Source organism: Hirundo rustica, chromosome 5 (assembly GCF_015227805.2).
Source record: "Hirundo rustica isolate bHirRus1 chromosome 5, bHirRus1.pri.v3, whole genome shotgun sequence".
In the NCBI taxonomy this organism is placed as follows: domain Eukaryota; kingdom Metazoa; phylum Chordata; class Aves; order Passeriformes; family Hirundinidae; genus Hirundo; species Hirundo rustica.
This window is the reverse complement of record NC_053454.1, coordinates 26232216-26242975: the sequence shown is the minus strand read 5'-3', so window position 1 is coordinate 26242975 and position 10760 is coordinate 26232216. Positions and strand designations below refer to the sequence as shown.

Below are 10760 nucleotides of genomic sequence, written 5' to 3'. Positions count from 1 at the left end.
AACAACTTGAATGTGAAGAGTTTTCACCATCTGTAAGTGTGGTCGTTGTTCCAATGGGTGAAAGGCAGTAGAATTTCAAATGTTTATTCTGAAATAAAACAATAAATTTTAAGATGCAGCTGCAGTTCAGAAGTGTTATTTGTAACAATGTAGTTTTTCATTAAAAATACATTGTTGTGCTGTTGATATGGAAACTGGAAGTATAAAAATTGTTCCACACCCATATGTCATAGATTGTATGTGGTGGACTTTGTTCAGTATAACTGTGTGCAATACCCAAAGCAGAGTTCAAAAGTCTCCACTGCTGTTAGATCTCAAGCTCCCAAGAAGTTGTGATTCTCGACAAAAGGCTGGAAAAGAAAAAAAGGTTCTAATGGTTTTTTGTGACAGATGAAGGGAGGGGGAGGTTACCAGTTTATGAATGTTCTTTTTGAAAATAAGTAAAACTGAATGTTTAAGGCAGAATGTTGGTAATGCTGTGATTATTTGGTGTTAATTTTTTTAATGTAAAACTATTCTTGCTTTCTGTTCTTGTTATGCTGAATTTAACCATAATTCTACATTTTACACATAGATACTATGGACAACCTTCACTTACATGTCATAGCTGTGGTCCTTTACTTTAATCTTCATGGATCAGTGGGAACCAAGTCACAGCAGATTCTTCCTGCTACACATCGCCATTCACAGTGCCGGTGGGATGGGCAGTTCTTACTGAATTGCTCTTTTACCAGAATATCTACTATTCCAGAAGATATATCACAAACAGCAGTAACAGCTGATTTGAGTTACAATAATATTAAAACTTTTGTGTGCTCTGATGGAAGAAATGAAGAGTGGATGCTAAAACACCTGAACCTCAGTAACAACCTCATTTCTGAACTTACTTTATCTACTTGTACAAATTTACCCATTTTAGAAACTCTAAACCTCAATGGTAATGCCATCCACACCCTCACACTGGACATGCCTACACCTGCACATGGGTCTAAAAAGTACAGCATTGCTGATCGTCTCCTGCCTGCTTTGAAAGCATTGTCAGTCGAAAGAAATAATCTTAATACAGTTCCAAGAGGTAAGCATTTCAAAAATCTTTAAGGACTTGACTCCCAAGGGGTATGTTGGTTTTGGATACAATTCATACAACTTACTGAATTCAGAATGTGACTTTCTCATTTTGTTATACTTAAAGGTGAGGGAAAGTTCCACCAGCAAATACAGAGGCGGAAGTAAATTGGTTGTTTGTTTACTTTGTTACATTTTTTTTAATACAGTCTTAGCAACTGTACTGCATTAATGATAGTAGTCAAATATAAACAGATTTATCCTTTAAGAGCCCAAGCAGTATTCTTTCTTGTTGGAGGAGTAAGGATCTTTGGAAAAACACCTGCCTCCACATCCCAGTTGTGAACCTTAAGGTCAAAAAAATTACAGATCGTGATTTTCATACTACCCTTCAGAAGGAAATCAACGCTATTAAATAAAAGCTCCTGCAGTTTCATATTTCAGAGACAGGAAAATATATTTTGTTCATTCCAAACAATTTTGCTCAGTGCCGTTTAATACTCAATCACAGCGACACCTTGGTGTAAACAGGAGAGGGCTTTAAGGTTTTGAGAGACTGAGAAAGGCTGTGCTGGTCACTGAGCTACGCTGGGCAGCTTAGCCTTTATCCAGGGATGATTGACAGCAGCCAAATGGTTTAAATGAAGCAGAAGCTACCAGATGAGCAACGCTGGCCTATACTATATGTTGAAATTACTGATGTCTGGTAATACCAACAGATTCCTTAGAGTTTGAAAATACAGGAGGACAAGTGATGACAAAGAAAAATACCACTTATCACACAAAGTCACCCTACACAGGGTCATAAAAGTTCTGTTTTTCTCCTTTTATGCTATTAAATAATTCTCTGGCACACAGAAAACCCATTTCACTTAATTATTTTTTAGTGTTTGTATAGACGGGGTATCTATACAGACAGTATAGAAAAGCTTACATTATAAAATACATCAATGAAGATTTGATATGTTTTGATAGATAAGTACAACTCACCATTATAGGATGCCTCAGAGGGTCAGACAGATCAATCCTCTTCCAGAAGATACTCAATTTTTTAAGTTCAAATTGCTGTGCATGGTACCATTGTACTTCCAAGTTATACTTTAATCTGATATTCATTTAAATACATGTTCAGAACCTTATTATTGTCCAAAATTCTTTGCTAAAATTCTGAGGTTTAAGCTCTGGAAAGAAAGCACAAACTGCAGCTCTACAGCAGAGGTTTCCCACAGAGAAACCCTTCTCCCAGCTCCCCACCCCCCCTGCCCAAGAGTAAGGCTGCTGCCATACCAGTGTATATTTTTGGCACAAGCTTAAATTCAGGGAAGTAGCCACAGTACAATTCCTCATGCATGTGCATTGATGAATTTATGAACTGCTTGAAGTTCTGTATGCCTTTCCTATCACCTACCTCTAGTTTTATACCCGGAATGAATTATCCCCTCAGCTTTTCACAACAAACCCAAAGATCAATTACTCAGCAAACAGAACTGCTGGCTGAGAAAAGGGGTTTCTGGTAGACAAGCTGACATCAAGGGCAAAATTGTTAAGAACTAGTAGCTTCTCAACAATGCTGTATGATCAAAAATCACTTTAGAGTGATATTGTGGTTGAACACTCAGCATCAGCGGGGATGTGGAGCATTCAGGTGCTTGCCTTTCCACTGGGCCTTGCAGGCTGGAGCTTCAAGGGCTGCCTTCACAGCACCTCAAAAAAATGAGGTGTCTCCAGCAACCAAAAGTGTTCTTATGTAAGGTGGATGTTATTGTAACTAGGATACACTGAAGAATATACTGTCATGCTTCATAATTCACAGGCAGATAGGCATAAGCAACAACATGGATTTGTTCTCACTTCTTTTACATCCTATGAATATAGTTCAAATAATTCCACGTATTAAAAACTCCCATGAAACTGCCCATGCAAATGGATAGGAGATACTACATCACCTTTTGCATCTCTATCTTTTACCTGGAATTAACATATCGATCAACTCAATATATTCCACCCTTTTCACGCTCATTTCCTACCTCTAGTTCTCCAGGGAAGCTTGCTCAAAGTACAGAGATCACAGTCAGAATAATTTTGATAGCAGAAAGAAATACTAGTGCTTTTATGAAAGTGTCAATTTTTAAGACATTCGTTGACTGCAAATGTTTAAATGTGCCAGCTGTTGATGCTATGCAGCGTTTAGAATGGGACAACCTCTGACTGCAAAGGCTGCAGCCACTCATTGCAATAGCGAGGAATGGAAGGAATTTTGCTGCGAAGAATTTTATGAAGACACTTGATGCAATTGGGAAAACAAGAATAAATGTAAAATAGATTTTTTTCTTCCTAGGACTAGGCCTCCTTCACTCTTTACAAACTGTCCACATGTCATCGAATGCCATACAACAGATTGACCCAAAGGATTTTCAAAACTGTTCACAGCTGAAGGACATTGACTTGCGAAACAACAAGATAACTAAAATTCATCCAGATGCCTTCAGAGATCTCAACAAATTACAGGTTGTAAAGCAATACAACTGTTTCAATATTTTATGTTAATCATTAAAGATAATATTTACCAACTATTAAGCATGATTATATGGTTATGATTATAATACTAGTATACAATTAAAAAAACTAGAGCAAATGGTGAAAATATTTTTATATATTTGCTTTTTATACGTAGAAAAACACATGCTGAAATGTACAAGATATAACCATAAATTCACCATTTCTCTATGCCACAAACCAATCCATAACTGCCTTAAACACCTGCATGTCCCTTTCTACCCCCATCCCTTCCATGGCAAGAGCCCTGCAGCTCCCTTTTCACACAGAGATAAGTCTACAATGGGAGAATTCTAAACACAAGTTAAACTTTCCATCTACATTAAAAAGCTTAGATCAACATTATTGAAATCCTAAGCAAATGTATTGTTCACAGAACTACAGAAGTGCTCATACACTAAAACACTGTTGTAAGATGTTGCAATAAGAATTCCATTGTAAGCCTTACCAAATTAATTCTGAATTATTTCCAAATAGGTTTTGGATCTCCGTGAAAATGCTCTGACAATCCCTCTACCACAGATACTAGTCAGTTTGAACTTTTTTCAACTTGAAGTGTATTTGTCAAAGAATGCCTGGATATTTAGCTGCAGGCTAAATGCTTTTAAAGATTTATTTAATTTTGTCTTTGACTCCACAAGGAAAAAATGGAGCCTTTCATACAATAAGTCTGCCAACAACTCCAAGAAACCTCTGCTGTATCTTTCAAGTTTCCATTTAAACTGCAGGGACAACGTTTTGCTCAAAAGGGCCACAGTCCCAACAGGGAACACATCAGTGCTGACCTGTAACTTGGACAACGTAAGGGGTATGTACATCAGGCACTCCATCCAAATGAATGCAGAATGATCAAATAAATCCAGTTTTAAAAATGTATTTCTAAAGACACTTTTAAAATAACTGAATAACAATGTAACATGCAAAAACATTTCATTAGAAAGCAGTATTCTGCTTAGAATATTTGAAAGTTAGGTCTCCCAAGTCTTCATCTCCTTCCTTATATTAAAGGAGGAAATGATGCCAAATTATATACAAATAAGTTTCAGTAAGTAATGCATTTCAAATGTATTGGTTCATTTTGGACTGAAACAAAGGACCAAATGGTGGGGTGGCACTTCTGAGGCATGTAGAAAACCAAGGGGGACGCAATAGTTTTCAGTATTCAGTTACAGCAAAATGAAATGAAGGCCTATTTGCAGGGGAAAAGATTTCTATTTCTTCTAAAAAAGTACAGCTACTGTAGCACACACTTGACTTACATTTAAAATTAATAGAGAACATCGAGGATATAAGCAATAAAACCTATGAAGCCATGTCTTACCACACAGATGGAAAACTAAGACCAAACTTAGACCAGAAGGTGTATTTGTCATGTGCCATAAGGCAAAATGATTTAACTCTAAAGGACTAAGAGCACTTGGAGGTGGTAAGGCCTTCCCCTGGGAATACTTCACCCCCAAATGAAAATATGCAGGACCTATCAGAAATGCCACCTGCTTTGTCTGTTTACAAGAAAAGTAACAAAAACCTTGAATTAAAGTCAACACACTGGATTGCAGCAAAACTCAGCTGGGAACGAAAGCTGATCCAAAGACAAAGCTAAATATATGACTTTGAAATAAACTGCTAAAAGCCGACAACCAGCCATGGCCCACACCAGCACAAGTTTGGAACAATTGCTCAAATTGTACAAATACCCTTGATTTACAGACTTTTTTGCTGCAGTCAGATCAGCAACTACAGGAAAATCAGTGGTTGAAACACTGCCAGTTAAGAGGTGATGTTTTATCCCACAGCTGCATACAGTGACCGTGGCCAGGCTAGAGCAGCTGGCTGTAGATGCCTCTTCCAAAAGAAGATCAGCAGATGTTTCTAGTTCAACCCTAAACTTGCTTAGATGATTTCAGTGACCTCCTCCCTCACAATACCGTTCTTCTTGTCAAGTCTGCAATTAAGACCCCCACATGTACTGTGCTTTTAGATGGCAGGCAGCAGGGATGAGCCTGTAATATGGTTTAACAGACTTTGTACCATGTAAAATTACTCAGGATGGATTAAAAAAAAAAAAATGGGGTTTATAAAAAACTGTTAAAATTATGAGAGATAGTCCAGAGTATACTCTTAAAAACATCATTGGACCCTGAAAACCTAGTACACTATGCTTTCAACAAAGACTGAGTTTGTATTTTCTTTCATTTCAGGCAATGGAATCTCTTGGTGGACACCTAAGGGCAGAATTTCAAAAAGTCACAGTCTTCCTCATATGGCACTGGATAAAATGAATAATTTAGTGCTACACAATGCTGAGAAAACTGCCGAAGGATTATATTTGTGTCTTTTTAATACAACAAAGGAGAAATATCTCATTTACAATATAGAGGTGAAAGAAGGAGTGTCAGCATTTTTGGTTAGAAAAGCCAGGGACACTAACACTGGTTTTAGACAGCAAGGAACACAGCCAAACTTTGCACTGGCTGTCTCCCTCTCTGTGCTCATTACATTTGTTTGTGCTTTTTGTCTGGGTGCTTTTGCTAGACCCTACCTGGAAAGCCTGTGGAGACTCATACACAGGAACAAAAATCCAGGTTCAGAACACACATATTCTAATCAAGCTTTTTCAGATGAAACCTTGACCAGACAGCCTTCTGCAAGCACACCAATAAATACACAGCGTAATACGTTCTTTTCTGATAAGAGTTCTTTAAGAAACGCACAGATTTTTCCTCCAGAAACTTCTACTGAGTATGAAAATGTTAACAGCAGTAGTGTACATTCACCAAATCCCAAAGCAGAGCACCAGAAACAAAGCAATACTGAGATCAACATGAAGAAAAGACCAGTGTTTTCCAAAGCCCAAACTAGCATTCACAGTAATGAAAGTATAAATGCTTATGATACTGGACTCCTTTTTGTAAGGATGGATTGCCAGAACAGCAATGAAATAACACCAAACGGCAAAGTAAGAAACAACTCTGGTCTGCTGCAGTCTGAGATCACAAAAGCTGCACAGGGTTCTCCGGAAAGAAAAGGTATTGTTTCACATAATGAACCCAGGTGGACTGCAAAATTTATGCAAGGAAGGCAAAGAAGTGAAGAACAACTTGGTCTAAACGGCAACAAAAATATACCTCGTAATGTTGTAGATTTTGTTTCATCCAGTAGCTCCAGAAGAGATGCAGATATTGAGAATTCAGGCATCTATGAAACAATAGAAAACTCTCCCCTTACAGAGCATGACTGTAAAAGGATACATTCAGACAAAAAAGAAGCTTTAGCTGATCTATTTGGTGACAGCTCTTCAGCTGAAGGGACTCCATTCACAATGAGTGACTGTAGTTCTTTAGCAGACTTTGAACAGGAACAACCTGATGTTAGTGACAACCTGCCAGTCTATCAGTCATCGCTAGATGAATCCAATACAGACAGTGGAACTGAGAAGTTTGCAACACCGCCAGAGTCTCCAGCCATTACTGCTGAACTTCAGCAGATTTGGAAAAATGAAGGAGAGAACAGTGCCTATTTTGAAACAATTATTAATCATGGATCAGACACCACCATGCGTGAAACAGCATCCCCTTATTCTGATAAATGCAGTGGACACGTAAATGTGTTAGATCCAGATACAGTCAGTTCTTCAAGTCAAGAAATTCCAGATACATTTGATTATTTTACTAATGCAGAGTCAACAGTACAAAACTCTATTTCTGATTCTCTCCACAGCCAAAGTACAGATTTTGGTGACACAGTACTTAAGTTAAAACATTTTCCCACGTATGACACAGAAAAAACTTCTGAAGAGGATGAACTGCAGCTGTCTCTGCTTCCCAGAGAACCACAGCATTCCCTCAGCTTCAGTCACACAGAACAGAAAGAAAATGCACCAGGTGGAAGTATAGATGAGGACATAGCCAGGAACTCCCCTGAAAAGAATCACGGTGAAGCAGACATTACATTAAGAAGAAACATGAGTATATCTGAGGACAGTGGCTTTATTTTTGCTCCCATTGATACTGGTTTGAACGAAGTTGTAAAAAAACCATCACTGCTGCATTCCAGCAAAGAATCATCTCTTCAGCTGCTGCCTGAACACACAGCTGAAAAACATTTCATGTTTGTTACACACCAAGATGACTTGCTGCCACAGGGGAAGCAGGCTTGTGCAGATAAAATGCAAGGTTCTGATGAGAAAAAATCTGATGAATTCACAGAATTACAGGATACCAGCAACTGCAGCCTGCCTGAAGAAATGCAGTCTTGTAATCCTACAGCAGTTCTGCTGCATCTTCATAGTTCTGGGAAAACAGAGTCAGAATTCACAACAGATGATCACTTCCAGCTGGATCAGAGTGATGAGGATACATATTCCTTCTCAATTCCACAAGGTTTCTTCAATGAAAGCACACCATACAGTTCTTGTTCCTTCCCACAAAAGCCTACAGGAAATACAATCTCTGAAAGCACTGATTCCAGCAAGATGAAGGATCACACAACTTTTACAGCACTGGAGAACCATTCTGCAACAACTGTAGAACACCTCCAAAATTCTAGTGAAAATCTCAGCCAAAAAAGTCAGACAAATTCAGGACAGGGACAGTTTTTTGTTAAGAAGAAAAGAGCATTTGATGGATTTGCTAATATTTTGCAAAGCAGGAGAACAAACTTCAATAGTTGAAATACAAAACGGTAATACTAAGCTCCCACAGTGTTTATGTCATTATAGCAGGTGCAAACGTTATTTTATCTTCAAGTGAAATTACTTCTGTTTACAAGGGTATTCATAAAAAACCCAATAACAGACTTTATAAAAAGCTACTCCAGAATATTAAAAAAGCTTTTGCCGAATTGTATTTACTTTCTCATTATTGGTAGTTGATACCAATATATCATTTCCCTTGGAATTTGCTTCAGATACTCACTGTTTTGTCTTTTTGTCTAAAATAAATGCAACATGGAAATTTACATTATTACTATTATTGTGTTTTCATATGGTACTCAACCTATACAGTGAAATGGTATATACTACTGTCTTCTGCTTTTTCAGTCAGATTTGTGGAGTCTCTCTGAATTCCCAGTGTTGCATAGATAAATAAAGTCCAAGCAGTATTCAATTACATTTCAAAATTATTTTTTAACTTGGCAAAAGAGAGAAAACCACCTTTCTCAAAGAAACAGAATAGAACTCAATTCTTACAGAAATATCAGTTATAGAAATGTAGCCATAATGGGACATCACCCAAAGTTTGCAGATGTGGTAACACAGGCAGGGTAGTTTAAAAAAAGACAAAGGATCCTATATCCATTTGAGAATTTTACTTAAGAGGGGAAAATCACGAGCAGTCCACAACTGCTATTTTAGAACATCAGTAGCCAAAAGATAGCAAATGTAAGGTAAAATTACCTCTGAATATAGCCAAAGCTCTTTTAACAGACTGAGTACCACTGATGCAGCCCTTGAAGGGAAAGAAAGGGTCAGCAGACCCAGTTCTAGGAAAATGCAGGAAGCTGGCTACAACTCTGGGAAAACTCTTTCCCAAAGACACAATTAACTCCTAAAAATACCAAAAAGGAGGAACACATTTCAATTCCATCACAAGAGGAGCAAGTCCAATAGCACACTCCATCACTGAAACTACCTTTAAAGAAGAAACTAAGAACAAAGAGCCACTGCCAGCTTTTAGCAAAGCTCATGATCCACAGAAGTTCTTTGTGGTCAAAACAACTCTTAAAATGCAATGACTGAAGAAAGCACTGACTTGGTCTTTTTGGTATCTATGGGTCTTCAAATACCGTTAACACTTCTCCAAGGCCTGTCACCTTTTGGCTCTTGCAGCTGCTAACGTGTTAAGAAATCTAACAGGACAAGCAAGGCAATTTTGTGAATCATGGGGGAAAAAATCCACTCTAGTGCTCTGTTGATATCTCATACACTGATATTTGCTACTGCAACAGTCCAACAGGATTTAAAAAAATATATTGAAATATTTTTTCTCATCTTTTTTTCTGACCATGAGAATGCTTCAGAGGTGAGGCAGACAGTACACCACTTGTGAGAAGCCGCAGGATTTCTAAAATTCCCTTTATGCCATGAAGTTGTAGAAAAGTTTCTGTTCTTGTCAGACAAAGTAAATTAGCTCTTTTATAGTGGTATTTTAACGTATGGTGAAGTATTCATTCATATCTGCACCTTATCTTGCCACTATCCTTTGCTACTCATCTCTCCATTCTTACTATCACTTCTTCATTCAAATCCAAACACTTAGCTGCCTCTTCTTCATATTAGTTCATTTCATTAGCAATTGCTCTTTAATACAAAAGCTTTGTATTTTCTGTGACCTCCACACAGTATTCACCATACTCTGCTCCTCCCTACCCAGCCCATGTTAGCATGCCCTTCTGTACACAATTAGTTACGCAGTCCCACACACACTGACCCCAAGACTGCATCTTCACTTTTCTTTACATTTCATCCACTGTATCTTGTTCACACTGAAAACTGATTTAGCTTATTTGGCCACTGAGAATTTTCTAGGACACCTACACTAGTAGGGATCCCACTGCTGCTACTATCCCAGTTGACTGTGGGTAATCAGACAAAGTCACAAAATAAGCTCAATAAAAAAGGTGCCTGAGTGTACACTGTATGAATCTGTAAATGAAGCATGAGCAATCAGCCAAGAGGATGTTGGCAATAGTCTGGACACACCCTTCTCACAGGGCAAAAGCCTGCCGAGCTCCACAATCGACAGGACACAGAATCCCTCATACAGTGAATCAGGACAGAAAAAAATACAGAAAAGGAGATCAAGAACTTCAAAAGCAGTAATCATAAGGAAACAAAACCCTCATTTTTCAAACACATACTTGTAATAGTTTGATAATTATCAAGTAATTTGCTGTAGGTACAAAGCATTTCAATCTTTTCTGAATACACTGAAAATTGCGCTGGAAAATAACCCTAAAATATAAGGAGAAGACATGCACATTTAACCTACACATAACCAACGAAAGAATCTTTTTTGGATAGTAGTAGTAAATTTTTCATGGTAGAGAATATTGTGACTCACCCCCTCTGATAAATACAGGTAAGCAACAGCCTACGTTCTGAGAACTGGCAAAGCGAATCCCAGCTTTCATCAGAA

At 37.9% G+C, this 10760-nt stretch overlaps 1 protein-coding gene across 1 annotated transcript; it reads left to right on the top strand.

The window, feature by feature from the left end:
- The first annotated feature begins 579 nt into the window (after nt 1-579).
- LRRC66 (leucine rich repeat containing 66) lies at nt 580-8567 on the top strand. Its single transcript, XM_040064261.2, has 4 exons — nt 580-1075; nt 3404-3573; nt 4099-4429; nt 5823-8567. Exons 1-4 carry the CDS (start codon nt 580-582, stop codon nt 8291-8293), a joined length of 3468 nt encoding a protein of 1155 aa, XP_039920195.1. The 3' UTR covers nt 8294-8567.
- The last annotated feature ends 2193 nt before the right edge of the window (nt 8568-10760 follow it).